The sequence below is a fragment of the Pelodiscus sinensis genome, chromosome 24, assembly GCF_049634645.1.
Source record: "Pelodiscus sinensis isolate JC-2024 chromosome 24, ASM4963464v1, whole genome shotgun sequence".
NCBI classification, from domain to species: domain Eukaryota; kingdom Metazoa; phylum Chordata; order Testudines; family Trionychidae; genus Pelodiscus; species Pelodiscus sinensis.
In genome coordinates this window covers 12,019,390-12,039,352 of record NC_134734.1, presented here as the reverse complement: position 1 = coordinate 12,039,352, position 19,963 = coordinate 12,019,390, and the positions used below count along the sequence as shown (strand labels likewise).

Below are 19,963 nucleotides of genomic sequence, written 5' to 3'. Positions count from 1 at the left end.
TGGCACTACCCCCTTTGAAATGCCGCTGCAGCATTTCAAAGTGGCAGCGTCGCATTATCGACTAATCGAATAGTCAATGCAAACTACATCAAGTATTCAATTAGTCAATTACATGATACTTAACACCCTTAGCCTGACCCAAATATGTAACGAGGGCAGTGAGCTCATTAGTAGAGTGTGGCTGCCCACACTCAGGTACACCGGCCCACCCCTGCAGATAGTCCTAAGATCTAGCCTCCTGCACCCGCCAGCCAAGAACATCCCTGGCACCTCTCTAGCCAGAGACCCCCCCAGGGTGTGCCGGGAGACAGCTCCCAAACATCACCCAGGGCCCTCATTGAGACCCCCCCAGACACTTCCTCCAGGCCCACTACTAGGACTGCCCCCTTGCTGAGCAGACCCTCCCCCGAATCCAGCAACCACACCTGCCAGATAACCCCTACCAGATCTTCACCACTTGCCTAGAAGCTGCAAAGAGACACATCTAGCAGAGACTGAGCATCCAGGCCTCTCCCTCCACCCACCTCACCAGCCAGGGATGCCCCTACAAGCAGTGCTGGCTTTAGGCCGATTAGCTCGATTCCCCACACCCTAAATTCAGAGTGCCCCATGCCCTAAATCCAGAGGGGCCTGCGCCCTAAACCCAGAAGTGTGCTGGCGTGCTGGGCGTGCTGCGGGAGGGGGCGTCAGCCCTGGAGGAGGAGCGCGTCGGCTTCTGTGTGCCTCGGGAGGGGGAGTCAGCTCGTGGGCTTGGCTGGAAGGTGGCACTCTGCCTTGTAGCTGGGGATTTAAAGGGGCTGTGAGTTGTTTTTTTGTGTACTGGGTTATTGGGGTTTTTTTTTCCTCAACCAAAATTTGGTTGGAATTGGGCCCTGCACTTCCTAAAGTTGGCCCTGTCCAGTCCCACAAGGACTCCCCAGTGGGAATTCCCAATCCCCAGTGGGAATTCCCAACAAAGATCCTTCCGTACCAGCTGCCACAGGGACCCCAAAATCCCTGTTCCTGCTAAGACCCCCACTCCCCCAGCCACAGTCCTCCTAGGTCAATCTGTACAGAGACTCTCCCACCTCTCCATCTCTAGCTGCACCATGAGCCAGCCCCTCCCCTATAGCTCCTGATCTCCTCATGATCCTTTCCTGCCCTCCCAGCACTGGTTCCTCCTGCTCCCAGTTCCTGCCCTCCCCTTCTCCAACTCCCAAATCTTTCCCCACCCTTAATATTGCCTCCCCCCACCCCATTTAATTTGTTAACCGATTAAATGTAGTATTTAACAAATTAAAGGGCAGTAGGCAGAGGGGCACTCCAGCCTGGGGAGGGAAGTGAGGGGCCACTCCCGGGTATCAGTTAACCGTTACTTGGGAACCATTCCCCGTTAAGGACAATGTTTCCTAGGTAACCAGTTACCCATTCACAACCCTCTCCCGCAGTGCCTCATCTCTTGGTTCACTGCCCCTACAAGGTCCACCTAGTCACATAGCCCCCCGCCTTCCAAACCCCAGGATCTGTTGCTCACTTGACTCCCCCATTTTGCTGCTTTCCCCAGTCCCTAGCATGCCATTCTCCCCTAGACTCTCTGTGTCCCTTCCCCAGGTATCCTCAGTCTCTTGTTCCCCATTCCACCCAGTGCCCCTGGCAAGCTGAGCAGGCTGCAGTGTCTACCTCTTCACCAGCCTGCAGGAGGTAAGAAAGACAGTAGCTGCAGGGCATCTTCTCTAGACCTACTGCAGTGTCCTCCAGGCTTAGCGATGGGGCAGCCACCCTTATGCAGAAGCTACCTCTGCCCTGTCCTGCTCTACCAGTTGGGCACAAATGGCATCTGCCTGGGCAGCTACGGACTGGCTGATGGCTCTGGGTACCTAATGAGCTCCTTGTGTAGCATGCTGGTTGGGATCCTGGGTGCTGTTGTGGAAAGTCAGGGCCAGACCTAGAGCCATGGCAGAAGGGGGGGGGGAGAGAAGCATAGAGTCGGGCAGATTGAGGATTGCAGTCAGGGCACAGTGGGAGAGAGGGTAGGAGGAGGGCCCTAGACCAGGGCAGGCTGTGGGTGTGGGGCACAGCCAAGACAGAAAGGGGGGCAGTGGGTGAGCCCTAGACCAGGACAGACTGGGGGACAGTGGGTGAGCCCTAGAACCAGGAGAGGTTGGGGGAATAGCCGTGGTAAAATGGGGGGGAGGTGGGCTCTACACCAGGGCAGATGGGGGGGAGCAGAAGGTGGGCCATAGAACCAGGCTAGATTGGGGGCCGCAGATGTGGGGGGAGGGATGAGCCTGAGAGCAGGGCAGATTGGGGGTGTGGGGCGTAGCGAGAACAGAATTGGGGCGAGTAACAGAAAATGTGCCGGACACTGGATTGTAACATTGAGTCCCCACCCTGGCCATGGGGATGTAGCTGCCCAGGACTGAGCTTGGGGTCCCCGACTCCCCCAGGTTCTGTCGGCCTCAGAACTGGAGTCAGCCCGCGTCGGGAGTGCCCAGCTCGGCGGCGCCCTTCCGGCCGGCGGGGTGCGGGGGCTGGTTGCCCGGGCCCAGCTGAGGTTTGCCAGGCACAGGAAGGGGCGGGCGGCGCTGGGAGGCGCAGAGGCGTGAAGAAGCAGCCGCGGCTCCCGGGGGCGGGCGGTGAAACACGAGACGCTGCGGGGGGGGGGGGGTGTTAATGCTGGGGAGGCGCCCTGCGTTAAACCCTCGGTGCCCGGGGGGCGGGATTCCTGCAGCTGGGAGCAACCCCGGGCTCTGCCCGCACCAACCCGGGCCACGGACCACAGGTAACAAAGGCCGGGACGGGGGGTTGGGCAGCGCCTCTGCACAGCCTGACTTCGCCGCCGCGGACCTGGAGGCTCCGAGCTGGTCTGCAGCCGGGAACCCCCCCCCCCCATCTCCTTCCCCCGCTCCAGCCAGGGGCTGTCCTAGAGGCACAGCGGGGTGGGGGGTTCAGATGGGGCAAGAGATAGCACTCCCCCTCCCTCCCCCGTGGCTCCCCTCTGGGGCGCGGTCGGAAACAAGAAGGGGACAGATCGTGTGCAGGGCAGATGGAGCTGTCTCTGGACAGTGTCTGGGGGGAATTTTAGTCTCACTGATTTTGCCCTTTCCGTTTCAAAAGATGGGTTAATTTCTCCTGACTGCTTGTCCTCCCCCAAATCCAGGTGGATTTCTCCCCCCAATAACTGGCCGGGTGACTATTTTCCTCCTCAGATTTTGCCCCACTTCCTCATTCTCACAGCTCAGTGTAAAATCTCCCCAGCCTTGGGAAAGTTTCCCACCCATTTTACCTGCAGCAAATTGCCCATGTTGAGGTGGGAAATTCCTGCCCTGGGTTAGGGATGTTGGATATCAGATAATTGAATAGTCTAGTGTTTCTCAATGAGTGATACGAGTACCCTTGAGGTACCTCCCAGACTTCTCTCAAGTACACCAACACAACTGACATTTGGAGAAAACTGCATTTTTATTTTAAGTTTTACAGCGCTGCTTTATTTTTGTACTTTTTACACCCAAAAATGTCATCATCCGTCCGCCTGGCTTTGATTAAGTTGTTGAAGCAAATGTGTTGCAGTGATAGAAAAAAAATTGTGTGTCTGAAAACTGTAGGTATTGGGGGTACTTATAATATTTTTTTAAAGAGGTACTTTATAAAAAAAGGTTGAGAAACACTGGAATAGTTGAGTAACTACATGAATTCTTATTGGTTACTCAACTATTCTATAGTCCCTAGGGGCAGGACCGGCAGCCAGTGCAATCCGGCCCCACTCCCAGGGAGTCCCCTGTTATCCCACTCTGCTGCCTCTGTGTCAGGGGTAGCAGCATGGGAGCCAGGTGGGAGCTGGTCCACAATGGGAGCCAGTTTAAAAACCGGCTCCCAGCGCAGACTTTCCCACTTTCAATCTTTAAATCCTTTCAAACTTTCCCACTTTTCCCTCCAGTTATTGATTGTCCCTCAGATCTTGGTGCTTTTAACTTGTATTATCACATATTTAGCATTTGACCCCTTTTCTCTCCACTTTTCAAGAATTGCTATAAAGTCCCCCGAGAGACAGGGTGGGTGAGGCTCTCTTTTACTGGACTGATTGCCGTTGTTGAAAGATAATAGCAACAGTGTGCTGGAGCAATGGGTGTATCAGGTCTGATGTAGGGATCTGAAATCCCATTTCATTGCTTAACTGGTTAAAGGTAATGTTTAACCCATTTAACTGATTACAGTGGGGTGGGGGAGTCACTCCTGCCCAGCTGGGCTGGTGTGTACTGCACTTCCCCTCCCCATAGTGCCACAGAGAGGGACTGCTTTTGTGGGTTGGAATGTCCCTGCCTGCAAAGTGCCCCACAGGGCTGGAGCAGCCCCTTGCCATGATGGGCAGGGAGCTGCTCGAGCCCCCCGCCGGTTAACCATAACTGGTAAACCTCACCCATTAAGAGTGAGGCTTACAGGTTAACCATTCACATCCCTGGTCTGATGTGAGTTGTTGGTGTCCATAGCCTCTCTTTGCCAAAAGCTGGGTCACTTGATGCTTCCATGTTCTGTTCATTTCCTTTGGGGCACCTGGCATTGGCCACTGTCAAAAGACAGGATACTCAGCTAGAGGGACCTTTGCTTTGACCCAGGGTGATTGTCCTTTTGTAGGATGGGCCCTCAGCCAATTTGCATTGACATATCATGGTATCACGGCGATCCATCCCACAATTTCCTTGCATCCCCTTCTCTCCTGTTATCTGTTACTGTTTTGATAGGTCCTGAGATTTTTCTTTGCTTCTTATTATGAAATTAGAATTAAAATCTCCTCCAATTTTTCCCTTTTCTCAACTTCTTACATACTGATATAAAATCCTTTCTGATGTTGCTCTTTTCTCTCTGTAGAGAAGAAGTTATCTGAGATTTTACCTTTCTTATTATTAATCCTTCCCACTTCTCCATTTTTCTGTCAAATTTGTGACAACTGATCAAAAATTCCTCAGATTTCCACCCTTCTTTCTCTAATTACTGGATATTGATACCAAATCTCATGTTTTGCTTTTTTTCCTATGCACTAATGAAACATTAATTAAAAATCCCACAAGTCTGGATGTTCCCCCTTCCAACACAGTGAGATGGCACTAAGCATTCTCTCTCTCAGGTGCTTGGCTGGCCAGTTCTTGTTCATGTGCTCAAGGTCTAATGGTTGCTACAAGTGGGGTTGGGGAGACATTTCACTCCTTGTTTTCTGCTTCAGAAGGACTTTAAAAAATTAGCTATTAGTTATTGTCTCTTGCTAGTTGCTCTTCAAATTGCTGCATGGCCTATCTAATTATACTTTTACACTTGCCAGAATTTATGTTCCTTTCTATTTACAACTAGCTGGTCTTACCCAGCGTTGCTCGGGAAACTGGAAGAACAAAATTTAGAAAATTTAGGAAAGGAGGGGACCCTGAGCCAGGGGACCCCCAGACCCACAGACCCTGGGGGCTGATGGCTCCTAGCCCACACCTGATCCTCTGAGAGCAGCAGGACACTCCTCCTCCCAGGACCAAGCAGCCAGCCCCCAGGAGAACAGTACACAGTCATGCAGTGAGTATCAAGGGGACTTCTCTTTGCAAGGTTGGCTCAGGGATCCACCTGCCCTGTTTTGGCAAGCAAAAGCTCAGAGCTCCCATCTAACCCTGATGGAACAAGATACAGAAGAGCCCCACTCACAGTGTAATGCATCGAGGGTTTAACCCGGCCCCTCTGCCCTGCGCTTCAGCAGGCTCACAGATTCCTTCTGCTCGGATAAGCCCAGCGAGCTAAGCAGAAAGGCTGGCTGGCTTTGGTTTTGGTTTCTGGAGGGGGGGGGGGGTGGCAGGTGGGGAGTGACCCCAGGTGAAGGAGAGGTTACGTGTGGGAGGTGCACCCCAGTTCGCGTCCGGAGCTGCAGGTGCCGCGGGGGGCAGGGCAGGTGCCCGACTCATTGTGCGCATGGGAGTGGGGGCACTGCGTGCCGGTGGGGCGGGGGAGGCGGGGAAGAGGGTCGGTTATGTAACCTCGCGGGTGGGAGGGGGAGAGGCTACACACGGGAGGGGCGCCCCAGCTCGCGTCCGGGGCTGCAGGTGCCGTGGGGGGCAAGACAGGACCCCAATCAGGTCCAAAAGCACCTTAAAACCTTCTCCTGGGTGAAAGGTTATCCCATGCAAAGTTTGGATGCGATAGTTCTTATAGTGTCCAAATTATTAGCACAGAAACTTACAAACATTCTCCTTTATATATTAGATAGGGTGATATTTGGACAGGTGTGGTGGAAGAAAATCAGATTCTCTGTCTATGTGGGATGCAGGCTGGCAGTTAGGGAGGTGGTAGGGGAGGTGTGGGACACTGTCTGTGTGGGGCACAGGCTGGCAGTTTGGGAGGTGGCTGGGGAAGGGTGGGGCAGAGCGGGGCTCTGTCTGTGGGGCACAGGCCAGCAGTTAGGGAGGTGGCGGGAAAGCAGGGGGGTGGCAGCATGCAAAAGAGCCAACCCCGCTACCCCTTCTCCCTCTTCCCCCCTGCTTGTGTCTGGCCCAGCGCCGGTTTTAACCGTCAGTGCCCTTTTCTACGCCGGCATCCCTGCTATCCCTGGATCCACCTGCCCGCCAGTTTGCACGCCGGCTGAGGTGCACCTGTGCCATGAAGGCGGTCCTCCACACGCTGCCTCTGCACAAGTGCCACAGGCCCAGAACAGCAGCAGCCTGGGAGCGCATTGCCGCCAGTGGAGCTAGTGCGGGGGAAGAGAGAGTGGGGCCCCCATCACACCCCCTTACAGCCTTCTCCGGGAGTAAAGGTTACCCCATGGAAAGTTTGGTTGAGGTAGCTCTTAGGGTATGTCTACACTAGCCACCCTAGTTCAAACTAGGTTGGCTAATGTAGTCATTCGAACTTGCAAATGAAGCCCAGGATTTAAATATCCCGGACTTCATTTGCATGTTCCCGGGTGCCGCCATTTTTAAATACTCAGTAGCTCGAACTACCTGCCCACAGCTACACGCGGCATTGGCTAGGTAGTTCAAATTAACATTCCTAATTCAAACTACCGTTACTCCTCCTGCAATGAAGAGTAACAGTAGTTCGAATTAGGAGTGTTAATTCAAACAACCTAGCCCGTGCCACGTGTAGCCGCGGGCAGGTAGTTCGAGCTACCAGGCATTTAAAAATGGCGGCGCCCGGGAACATGCAAATGAAGCCCGGGATATTTAAATCCCGGGCTTCATTTGCAAGTTCGAATGACAACATTAGCCACCCTAGTTCGAACTAGGGTGGCTAGTGTAGACATACCCTTATAGTGTCCAAGTTATTAGAACACAAACATACAAACATTCTCCTTTTATATATTAGATTGTTTAATAATTTGTTGCAGAATCTTTCTAGGTACTGAAATTAAGTTTGACAGGTCTTTATTCCCCAGGTTCTTTCTTTTTAAAGACCGGTTTTATGTTTGCCTTTCTCCAGTCCTCTGAAGCCTCAACTGTCCTGCATGAGTTCTTAAAGAGAATAGCTAATGATTCCAAGATTCTTTTGACTAGCTATTTAAGTGCTCAATTTCATTATGCTATGTGGCCTTAAATACATCTAACTTCTCTAGATATTCTTTAACCTGTTCTTTCCACTTGGTGGTGGTAATAATTATGCAAAATATCTGATTATGGTTAATCTATTTAGTGAAAACAAGTAAAATAGGCATTAAACATGCAAGTCTTCTTGATTCCATCATTTATGAGCCCTCCTTTCCTGCTAAATACAAGACCTACATTTTTCTTCCCCATTCTCTTACAGCCCTTTATGTCCCTTACTTGATGTAACTCATTTTGTGCTTTAACCTTTCTGATTTTGTCCATACATGCTTGTGCAGTTCTTTTGCACTTCCCTTTCACAATTTGTCTGCTTCCATTTTTTGTGAGGCTTCTTTTTATTTTCAAGTAATTAAAGAGCTCTTGATGGACCCATATTGATCTCTTCCTACTCTGCCTGTCTGTCCTTTGCTTTAGGTTAAACTTCTGTTACACCTTTAATAGTGTCACTTTGAGAAACTACTTACTCTCCTGTACTCCTTTCCCATTACGTTTTCTTCCAATGGACCCTTTTCTACCTGATCTCAAAGTCTACTTTTTGAAGTCCATTGTGTATTTAATTTCTTCCTGTACTTGAGTCATGAAATCCTACAGTGTCTCAATCACTTTCACCCACTCATCTTCAGCCTTCATATTCATTACTGGTTCTACTCTGTAAGAATCAGGTCTAAAATGTCAGTGCTCCTGGTTACTACTTCCGTCTTCTGAAACAAAAAGTTGTCCTTAAAACATTTCATAAGCTCAATGGAAGTGTGTTTGGTGTTGTCACTGTACTCACTGATACCTAGCTAGTTACAGTTGCCCTACCTACTTTCTTGACTTTGAAACATTTCTGATCTTTCAATGGCAGAGCCTGGGTTGTCTTTCTGCCAGGGAGAAGCTGGGAGGTTGTCATTTGTGTCACCTCACAATTTTCTAGTTGGTTCTAATGGCTCCCTAAATTGTCGTCTTGCCTTGACAGGCTGCAGAATGACATCCATGTTTTGCTCCAGGCTATCCCATCTTCCTATGGGACAGGAAAGGAAAATGACTGAGCTGGAATCATTTCAGGTAGGGAAAGGAACGGTTAATATCTTGGTGGTGGGAGAGTCTACAGAGTTTAATTTGGAGGTGGGAAGAGGCAGAACTTATATAGGACGAGGTTTTCTTTAAGCTGCAAGGCAGCATGGCCCCACAGCTGCTTAATGAACCCTGCCCAGCCAGACTCTCCCTGCCAGTAGGGAGGGGATGTGTCCCTATTGTCTGGTGGATACTTGCTGCTCTGTGCTCAGCGGGCAGCTACTGCTGTCACTGAGGGAGAAATACCCCTCCCCCAACTAGGCAGCCCCGTGCGCGGAGCTCTGAGCTCCTGACTGGGTGGGGTTTAGTAAGCAGCGGCAAGGCCATGCAGCTTAAAGGGAACCTTGATGCAGAAAGAGGCACACAGGGTGTGACAGACCTATTGGGATTGTGTCCTCGAGTCGAGGAACAGACTCTTACAGTTTAGAGTGGAAATTCCTTAATTTTTGGAACAGGGTTTTTGGAGCCCTGGGCAGGTCTGGGAAAGCTTACTGGGCCTGAACTTACGAACCAGCAGCTGTTGGGAGATATAAAGGGGACCTGAACAGGGGGACCTGATCTTAGGGGACCTGCCCCTTCCTTCACATCCATCTGCTGGGCGCTGTCCCTGGATTCTGCTGCGGGCTTCATGTCCTATATTAACCTCTGGCTAGTCGGTGAGTGATGGGCGTGAACACTCTATCTCCCTGCTTGGTGGGGGATGAGGGTCTCTCACTTTCTCCCCTTGCCCTGATGCCTCTGAGCTGAGTGGGGGTGAGACTATGCTGACTGAGAGCCTCCCAGAGCTTCCACTTGATTGGTTCATTTTCCCCATGACTAGTGAGCAGGGTAGCAGGTATTAAATGGGAGTGGCCTTGCTTTTTCAGGGGCCGGTGCCCTTCAAGGAGGTGGCTGTGTATTTCACCTGGGAAGAGTGGACTCTGCTGGACCCCACTCAGAGAGCCCTCTACAAAGCCGTCATGCAGGAGAACTATGAGAACGTGACCTCGCTGGGTAAGGAGGCCTGTCGTTGTGGTTCTTAGAAGGGGAAATGCAGAATTAAGATTCTTGTCATCCTTATATACAGCCTCTGCTCTGCCCTGTCTCGGCATCACCCCAACATGCCAGTGACTCTCTCACGAATGCTCTGTTCTTCCCTGCTACAGAACTCTCTGGGAACAGGGCACAGAAGCAGCACAACACAAAGTGTAACATCTTCTCTTTGCTAAGGCAAATCTGGGATTTAGGTCTGGTCTAGAGAATGGAGTCTGCCCATGCCTGTTCTGAGCTTCCTCCACACAAACCAGATCAGACTTACAAAATCCTACCCTCCATTTACCCTTTTCCTGGGGATTTCTTGGCATTACCTTCACTTACCCTTCACTGAGCCCTGAACATCACTAGCATGTCTGCTACTAGACAGCTGACAATTCCCATCGTAAGAACTCCCCCTTTGTTAGACATGGACTTGATCTTATCAGTGTAAGCTCAGGATCTTCACCCTCGTTGTATCTTTATTACCAGATTATTAGTGAAGTGCAACACGAAATGGCTGAAGTAACTACGACTCTCTAGATTTTGCTGGCATAACTGTTACAATTGAGGTGATTTTTTTCCCCACATCCCTAACCCACATAGCAGAGTTGGCAATACTAGACCAGATGAAAGTCTGCATTTGGATTTAAGGAGGCTAAAACATTGCTTTGAATGCAGGCATATTGGTCACAGCTGGCAAAACTTCCAAAAGGAAGCGCCTTCAAAAGGCAATAAAAATACATGACTTGCTTCATCTGAGAGCTACTTTCTATACAGCTCACATTGAAATGCATGAGAATAGTTCAGGTAGAATGCCCACAGCCTGTCTCCTCCAGCCCACCAATTACTGTTCCTGCAGATGGCTGGAAACCCTTTGGCTGTTAAGAGCCTTAGTTTTCCTGCACTTGTGCATTTCAGTCCACGATTTCATGATCACTTTCACACACACCCCTGGCCTTCTGTCATGGACTCAGAGTTGAGCTCACACTTGGAACCCCCTCCAGTGCCCCCTTCTTGGGGATCCACTCTCCCTTGGGGCTTAAGCCCCTCTGTCTTCTGGGACCCGCATTTCTCTAAGCCTCCAGTGCACCTATCGCTGTGGGCCCCCTTGAGGAGTCCACTCATTGTGTGCACCTGAGTCCTCTACTCCCAGAAGGAATAGTGTAGCCCTGACCTCTAGACTGGAATGTCCCTCAGCAAATCTAAACCAGGAGGGTTTATTGAACATCTGAGCACACCATAGGGTCTCTCAGGGCCTGTAGGCCTGGCCCCTTCAGCCGGGTCGGCTCTGCATTCTCCCTCTGCCCAGTGCAGGAGCCCCCTCCTTGCATCCAAACTCAGATATACCTCTCCAGCAGCTCCTCCCTTGTCCATTGCCTTCTGTTCAGGTGAATAGTGTCACCTACGCCCCTCTGTTCTCTGCCTCTCCTCTCCTCTCCGCTTTGTTCCCCCATGGCTGGAACCAGCTGTTCAGGTCCCCAGGGGTCCTCTCTCCTCAGCCCATTGTCATCTCACTTACCAGACCAAGCTGTGTCTTCTGATCACTGGTCGCTATTACAACAAACTCACACTTTGCTCAACTTGCTAAACCGGTAATCCCCAAGGATACTGAGTGCCACCTCTGTGCATGCAACCCCGTTGAGCCTCCATTAATCCCCCACTTCATCACACCTTCAACCCTCCTATTCATTTCCAATTCTTCTCTGTCAGAATCAGATCTAAAAGGTAATTTCTCCTGGTTACGTGTTTTAACAAAAAGTTGACCCCAAACATCCCACGAGCTCAATGGAAACGTTGGGTTTAGTGTTGTCACTGTACCCACCGACATTTGGTACTTAAATTCCCCCTGCTCCCCTTACTACCAGCTCTTATGTTTGGAACCTTTCTGTTCTTTGAATGGCAGACCCTGGGGTGCCTTTCTGCAGGGGAGAAGCTGGGAGGGCAGAGATTGTGATGTGACACAAACCACAGCCTGTTGTAACAGCTCCCTAAATTCTCTTCTTGCCTTGACAGGCTGCGGAATGACATCCATGTGTTGCTCCAGGCCATCCTGCCCTCCTATGGGACGGGGACGGGCCATGGCAGCCCTGGAATCGGTTCAGGTAGGGACTATCAGTTAGTTGCTGGTGGAAAAGGAACGGTTAATTCAGAGGTGGTGGGAGAGTCAGAGCAGTGGTCCCCAACCTTTTTATGCCAAGATCACTTTTTAAATTTCAGGGCAGCCCAGGATTCACCCGCCCCTTCTCCAATGCCCCTCCCTCACCTTTCCCCCCTCTCTCCGTCACTTGCTCTTCCCCCATCCTCACTTACTTTCACTGGGCCTAGGCCGAGGGATTCAGGAGCAGGAAGGGTTGAGATTTGTAAACTCTCAGAGGGAGTTTCAGTGTGGGAAGGGACTTCAGGCTGGGCAGAGTGTTGTGGTGCAGGAGGGCGTTCAGGGTGCTGGCTCTGCGAGGGTGCTCCAGGCTGAGGCAGAGTTTCTGGGTGCAGGTGGAGGTCTGGGTTCCTGGCTCTGTGTCCCAGCCTGAAGACCCCTCCCAGAGCCAGCACCCCACACTCCCACCTACACTCCAAAATTCTGCCTCATTCTGGAGCCGCCTCCCCAGTTTTGGGGTGCAGGTGGGAGTGTAAGGTGCTGGCTCTGGGAGGGGAATCAGGGCTAGGACAGAGGTACAGGATGGCGTACGAAATACAGACACCAGCCTCTTACTACAGGTGGCTTCCAGCTGCCAGCACAGCAGCACTCAAGACAGTCTGCCTGCCATGTCTCCGTGGCACTCCCTGAAGCATCCTCCCATGTGCTCTCCTGAGGTGGAGGTGTCCAGTATGTCTCCCTGCACTGCCGCCAGCCCCAGCACTCTCCTCATGGTTCCCCTTGGCCAGGAGCCAGCCAATGGGAGCCGTGGGCATGGGCAGTCTGCAGAGACACGCTGTTGCCCTCCCCCCCCCCCCCCCCCCCCCCCCCCCCCCCCAAGGATAGCACAGAGAGGAGCCTGCAGCTCGCTGACAGCTTGTCTGAGCCCCACTGCTCTGCTGGATGTCAGTGGCCCAGAGATCGTGACCGATGAGTTGGTTACTCCTGGTCTAGGGAGTTTGATCTGCAAGTAGGAGGAGGCAGAAACTGCAGAGGTGCAGAAAGAGGCACACAGGGTGTGAGAAACCTGCTGGGACTAGTGTCACTTGGTTTCTCAAGTCTAGGAACAGACCCTTAGGCATTCCCATTCCAAATCCTTCATTTTTGGAACAAGAAACAACCTCCCTGGACAGGGCTGGGAAAACTTACCAAGATTTTAGTGTGGGAGCCCGAACTTATGAGCCAGTGGCTGCTGGGAGACACAAAAGGAGCATTCGCAGCGGGGCTTAGGTGAACTGTCCCTCCCCTCACATTGAGATGCCGGAATAGGGAAGGGATTGGGATGTTCATTCAGGTGTCTCTGGATTCTACTGGGGGATTCATGTCGTATATCGGCCTCTGGCTAGTCGGTGAGTGATGGATTTGAACACTCCATCCCTCTCTTTCTTGGGGGACGAGAGGCTCTCTCTTTCTCCTCTTGGCTGCTGTGAGCAGGGTGGGGGTGAGACTCTGTTCACTGTGAGTCACACAGAGCTTCCACTTAATTGGCTCCTTTCCTCCATGATGAGTGGGGCTGTGATTGGGGCAGCAGGTGCTGAGTGTTGGGCTCTTGCTCTTTCAGGGGGCTGTGACCTTCGAGGAGGTGGCTGTGCATTTCACTGAAGAAGAGTGGACTTTGCTGGACCCAGGTCAGAGAGCCCTCTACGGAGACGTCATGCAGGAGAACTACGAGAATGTGACTTCGCTGGGTAAGGAGTCCTGTTTTTAGAAGGGGAAGTGATTAGTGTACACATCACTGCACAATGCAACCTCTGCACTGCCCAGTTTCAGCATCACCCCAACCTGCCAGTGGCCCACACACTGGTGCCAGCTACAGAATGCCACCAAGTGTAACATCTTCCCTTTGCTAAGGCAGAACTGGGGTTTTGGTCTGGTCTAGCGTATGGAGGGTGCCCATACTTGTAAGCTTCCTTCACACAAACCAACACAGATTTACAAAATCTTCCCCCTCCTCAACACCCCCAATTTACCTTCCCCATCGGGATTACTTCTGAGCCATTGTTTCACTTACCCCTGGGGATCACTAGAATGTCTGCCACCAGATGGCTGACAGTCTCCAAGGCAAGAACTCCTCCTTGTGAGCCTCTACTATCACAGCCATTACACTGACTCCTGAAATGAGACGGACCAGGTCCCTCAGTGTTCACACGCACCTTTCTTCATACCACAGTCTCCACTCTGCCAAGCTGCTCCAGCTAATCCTTCTGCCATGGAGTCTCACCAACGGTTTACTCAGTGTACACAATGGGGGGGCGGGAGGATAAATGCTGGCATTTCCAGTCTGTGCAACACAGGCAAAGGTTCTGATAAAAAATCTTCAAAAATATTATTTTTCCTATAAAAAGGATGGTGCCAGTATCGAACAAGAAATGATTGACTTAATCTGCAGCAGGGGAAATGTAAGTTAGTAGGAAGAGCTTTTTAACCAGAAGGGGAGCTAATTACTAAAATAGGTTACCGAGGGCAATTGGTCTAGTTGATCTTTCAAGGTGCCTTCCAATGCTACATGTCTACAATTCTATAATCTTATCCATACACTGGGCAATTTCCATATTCCCTAACACTACACCGGACTGTGTTCCGTAACACTACACCGGACTGTGTTCCGTAATTCCTCAAAAATGTCTGTTACATAGTGACATCCCTTCTCTTCCTTATTACACCAAATATCCCTAGCCCACTCTCAATGGTCCCAGCTTCCTTTGATATTTTTTCTCTGTCACTGGATCTCATACTATCAGCTGAGACATGGAGTTACGTTCCCTGTGTATTAGGGCTTCTTTGATGGTGAGTGTCTGGTTGTGTGTATGCCCAACAGACATGGAGCGAGGTAATTAATCATAAGCAGAGGATTCTGCATCTTTGAGCACCTGAGGAGCTGGTCCTGGGATTTTATTGTTTTAAAACAAGGTGGGATTAAAATAAGGGAACATGTTTTAGGAGAAAGCTCTTATGAATTCCCCTGATCTCCCTAGTTTTCCTTCTCTTGAGCAGACTTTCCAGTCTCTAATCCTGATGCAGTCTCTCAGCTGGAAGAAGGGGAACAACTGTGGGTCCTGGATCTCCAGGGCACCGAGAAAAAAGAGATACTGAGAGGCTCCTACGCAGGTAAGGACTCAGTAAACCAACTCAAAGACTGTCAGCGCCTCAGCGCTTGCTTTCAAAGACCTTGTGAGCTCTCCATTATCAGTGTTGTCTCCAGCAGATGTCAGAACCTCAAAGCAGGTATCACTCATGGTTTCCTACCCATCCTGGCTGACATCTGGCAGGGGCTCCTTCTTGTCCCTCTGAGTGTTGGAATGTGATATAGAAATAGATGCAATCCTCTCTTCTTTCCCCCATTGGAAAAAGTTTGGGGGAATTCACTTCCTGATCATTCCCCCCATTTTTTCAATATTTTTGGTTCTCCTCCTTCCCATACCGTTTCTGAGGTTTCTCTCCCTGTCCCAGCAGGTGACATGAGGGTGAGTGAGAAGAGGGAGCAGAGTTCTCAGCAGGAAGATCCTGAGGGAGTGGAAGCAGATAGGAGATTATTGCAAAGACCTAAAGGAAATGTGTACAGCAGTCACAAGATGGGAAAAGCCTGTGAGGGCCAGTACAGGCCAGAAAAACAACAGGGAAATGAGTCCAAGGAGAAAGCTGGTAAATCCACCAGTTGTGGGACAATGCAAAAGGAATTCAAGGAATCCACAGTGCAGCAGAGAATTCTCCTGGGAGAGACAGACAACCCAAGCACTACATGTGGGGAAAACATCAGGAGCCACACAGACCTTACTCACCATGACACAATCCTTACAAAAGAGAAACCCCATAGATGCAGTGAGTGCGGGAAAACCTTCACTCGGCGCGCACATCTTATTGGACATCAGAGACTCCACACTGGAGAGAGGCCCTATGAATGCAGCGAGTGTGGAAAAGCCTTCTTTCGGAGGCCACAGCTTATTACACATATGAGACACCACTCCGGAGATAGACCCTTTGAATGCAGCGAGTGCAAGAAAAGATTCACTCGGCGCTCACACCTTATTAGGCATCAGAGAATCCACACTGGAGAGCGACCCTACGAATGCCGTGAGTGTGGGAAAAAGTTTGTTGACAGCTCATCCCTTGTTAATCATCAGAGAATTCACACAGGGGAGAGACCCTATGAATGCTCTGAATGTGGGAAAACCTTCAGTGACAGCTCAGTTTATAGTAAACATCAGTGGATCCACAAAGCAAAGAGACCCTATGAGTGCTGTGAGTGCCGGAAACGCTTCACTCGGCGGGCTGATTTCATTAGACATCAGAGGATCCACACGGGGGAGATACCCTGTAAATGCTCCTTGTGTGGGAAAAGCTTCACTCAGAGTTTACGCCTCATTTACCATCAGAGAATCTGCAAGGGAGATGAACAACAAACTTCTTGTATAAGCGTAACAAATGATTTTTTTCCTGTCGGTATTTTGCTGATTCCCACATAGTTACCTGTAAAGCTGTTTCCACCATTTCTTTGCTGTGTTTCCTCAGCTTACTCATGTGACTTGCCAGCCTTTGCAAATTACCGTTCTTTGATGTCTTTCCCATGATCCTGTTCTCAACTCCTTTGTCCTTTGAATCTTGTGAATATGTGTCCTGCCTGTCAGAAATTTCCATCAGCCCCACATGGGGAAGATAGCACTGAACTCAACTAACAACATCAAGGTAAACACTAACTGGACTTTGTCTCCCCAAGATTGTTCATGGAGTTTGCTATTCTGATTTAAATACACAGCTAAAGACAGGGTCTGTGCATTGTGGGCAGACTCATCTTGTGGATTTTCTCAATTATTTTTGTATAATTTTTCTCTTTGAAAATATGTGTAAATATAACCGGGGGGTGGTGGAATTTTCATCTTAATGTCTGTGACACTTGAGGGAGGTGGGGTGAGCTGGAAGGATTCCTTTCTTACCCATCATGCCCAGCGGTGTTACTTTTTCCTCAGAGATGGTCAAAAGTTATCTTATGAGCCACATGTGGCTTTTTGAGTTGAAGTGTGGTATCTGGAGCTTCCCATCCACACCCTCCCCCCCACCCCCATTCTCAGCCTAGAAGATTGGGAGGGGGTAGAGCTTGAGGTTTTTGTACTGCAGGGGGGCCCAGGGCAGATGTCGGTAATAATCGGTTTTTTGGAGAAGGGGGGCGCTGAACAATTTTGGTAAATAGTCATGGTGTCACACGTTTCTGTGGAGCTAGTATATAGTCTGGGGTGGAAGTTGGGTGCAGAAGAGAGCTTGGGATAGGCAATTGGGGTTCAGGAAGGGGGTGTGAGGTCTGAGGGGGAGCTTTGATGAAAGAAGAGGTTGTGACCTGGGGCCAGGGATTGGATTCCAGTGTTTGCAGTGGGGGGTGGGATGGATACAGGAGAGGATTCTGGCCTGGGGGAGGGGTGCAGAGGGTTTGGGTTATGACCAGGTTGAGGACTGAGTTGCAGAAGGGTATGCAGGGAAGGTATAAGACTTAAGGGACAATTCTGGCCTGGGGGCGGGGCATAGGAAGGGTGCAGGGTTTTCTGGGGAGTAGTGACCCGGGACATGGGGAGAAGGATTGGGTGGTGACCTGGGTCAGGGAGTTGGAGTGTAGGGAGGGTGAGGAACCAGGTGCAGGCTTTGGCTGGGAGGTGCTTACCTTGGTGCCTCCCAGCCAGTAACCCACCAGGATCTTCGGGCAGGCTCCTTTTTCCCATGGCCACATCTCTCCCCATAGCTGCAGCTCCCATGGGGAAAAAAAGTCACCTCTATCTTCTGCAAAGTGAGGAGACGGCGGTTCTATATTTCTATGATCCTGTCTCTCAAAGTTCTGACGATTATCGTCTGTGGCTCAGAAGGTCAGGGAGTCAGTAGATTTGGCCACCCCACCATAAAGTGTTTATCTCCTTCACTTCACAAAGTGTCCCATTATACAGTATTCTCAGATCTTTGTGCTTAGTAATTATACTTTGATTTTGTTTTCAAAACTACTTCTTGACTTCTCTCTTCTGACTTGAGTTTGCTTGAAGACAGGAAAGTTGGACTGTTTTTTTCCCCCCCATTATAACCATGCTAAAACTTTCATAAATACCACAACTCACTATTTGAGACAACACTGAGTGATGCAGTTCGGAATGTAGGAGAGATTAACACGTTAGGAGACTCTTTTGTCCTGATTCTTAGTTAGCAGCTGTCACCTGCTTTGGAATTTTATATATTATGAAATTGAAAGTGTCTTCTGCCACTTTGAAACGTGGGTTTTTTCTCTCTTTCCTGAAGGCTGTTCGATCACACAGCTGGTCCTATTAGTTTTGTTTGAGTGAATATAGCTCAGATTTACCGGGGACTTTGAGACAAATGACCATTTGCTAAAATAATCATTTCTTACTATATTTTTGCTTTTTCTCCAACTTTTGATGATGACAGTTCAGTCAACAAGAGTGAATGCTCTAAGCTATTTGACCTGCTAACTAAGAAACAATTGTGGTTTTAGATTTTTCTCCTGAAATGATGAACTATACCATATGACCTACACTGTGCAAGTAACTGAAGTACCTGGATGTCATCACAGTGCTTTTCAGTTGATTTAGGTCACTCTTGACTACGATGATCCATAAAGAGAATTCCACTGTAAGTGACTTGCCACCAAGCAAGCTCCTCATGTGTTTAGCTCTGTTGCGAGGCAAAGTTGGCCGCTCACAGACCCGGAGGGGAAGGAACCCCTCCCTCAGCCCTGGTGGGCAGGACACAAAATATAAAAAGCAGGCTCGGGAGCTCAGTTGGAGCCCAGCTGCTAGAGGAACTCCTGAAGTGAGGGGTTGCTACGGAACTCAAGGAAGCAGAGAACTGGCCATGACCATTGCTTGACCCTGACCCAGAGGAACTACAAGCCCTGACAGGGGTACCATTCACCAATTACTTGGAGGACCTGTTACCAAGCTAGGTATGCTCAGAGGGGGAATGAGCCTGGTCAGGTTGAAACTGTGCTGGTGAATGACTCAGCGTGTTGTGGTAAGGATCCTTGCCGACCCAGTGGCAGGCCAGTCTGCCACTGTCAGGGCCCTGGGCTAGAATGCAGTGGAGCAGGTGGGCCTGTATCCACCCTGCCACCCCATTCGGTGGGTGACAGTCTTCTCCCTCCTCCCCTTTTCTGGGCAAAATGCCTGCAATTGTTGGCTGTCCGCCAGAGCTAGGAGTTCCGACTGCTTTGCTCCCCTGCTCTGACCCCTGACCTGGGCTCACTGTCTGTGTTTGTGAGGTGGACCCTAGCCAGAGGGCCATACTTGTGACACCAGTTCCCCCAATGATTCCCCGTGTTCAGGACCCAAGTTGTAGTGAGGTGAAGCGGCCACCCTCAGACCCAGAGGAGGTGGAGTCATGCCCCACCCATACTACTAGTTCCCAAAACAGTTGTGACCCAGGTCTTAGAGGATGTCACTCCTGAAGGTGTCTTCTGGCTAATCACAGTATGATGTCTTCTGGCTAATTAACAGTGTGATGCTGTTGCAAAAAAAGCAAATATGATTCTAGGTTGTATCAACAGGTGTGTTGTAAGCAAAACTCGTGAAGTCATTCTGCCGCTCTACTCTGCACTAGTTAGGCCTCAGTTGGAGTACTGTGTCCAGTTCTGGGCGCCACATTTCAAGAAAGATGTGGAGAAATTGGAAAGGGTACAGAGAAGAGCGACAAGAATGATTAAAGGTCTAGAGAACATGACCTATGAAGCCAGGCTTCATGAACTGGGCTTGTTTAGTTTGGAAAAAAGAAGATTAAGGGGGGACATGATAGCGGTTTTCAAATATCTAAAAGGGTGTGACAAGGAGGAAGGAGAAAATTTGTTCCTCTTGGTTTCTGAGGACAGGACAAGGAGTAATGGGCTTAAAGTGCAGCAGGGGAGGTTTAGATTGGACATTAGGAAAAAATTCCTAACTGTCAGGGTGGTCAAATATTGGAATAAATTGCCAAGGAAGGTGGTGGAATCTCCCTCTCTGGAGATATTTAAGAACAGGTTAGATAGACATCTGTCAGGGATAGTGTAGACGGAGCGTGGTCCTGCCTTGAGGGCGGGGGGCTGGACTCGATGACCTCTCGAGGTCCCTTCCAGTCCTATTATTCTATGATTCTATGATTCTAATCCTGGTTTGGAAAATGCTGCCCCAAATTATGCAGCTGTGGATGAGCCCAGACATATGCTTTTGCAGAGCTTACATTTTGTAGATGGTGCAAA

The 19,963-nt window shown here is 50.2% G+C and overlaps 1 protein-coding gene across 1 annotated transcript in view; it reads left to right on the top strand.

Moving 5' to 3' along the window:
• Positions 1 to 19,963, top strand: part of LOC102444983 (uncharacterized) — a 67,061-nt gene that overhangs the window by 2,022 nt on the left and 45,076 nt on the right. Inside the window, exons 2-7 of the mRNA XM_075908298.1 lie at positions 8,503 to 8,591; positions 9,467 to 9,593; positions 11,628 to 11,716; positions 13,310 to 13,436; positions 14,743 to 14,856; positions 15,199 to 16,210. Coding sequence (XP_075764413.1) covers positions 8,511 to 8,591; positions 9,467 to 9,593; positions 11,628 to 11,716; positions 13,310 to 13,436; positions 14,743 to 14,856; positions 15,199 to 16,210 — 1,550 coding nt within the window. The 5' untranslated portion in view covers positions 8,503 to 8,510. The remainder of the gene's footprint in view (positions 1 to 8,502; positions 8,592 to 9,466; positions 9,594 to 11,627; positions 11,717 to 13,309; positions 13,437 to 14,742; positions 14,857 to 15,198; positions 16,211 to 19,963) is intronic.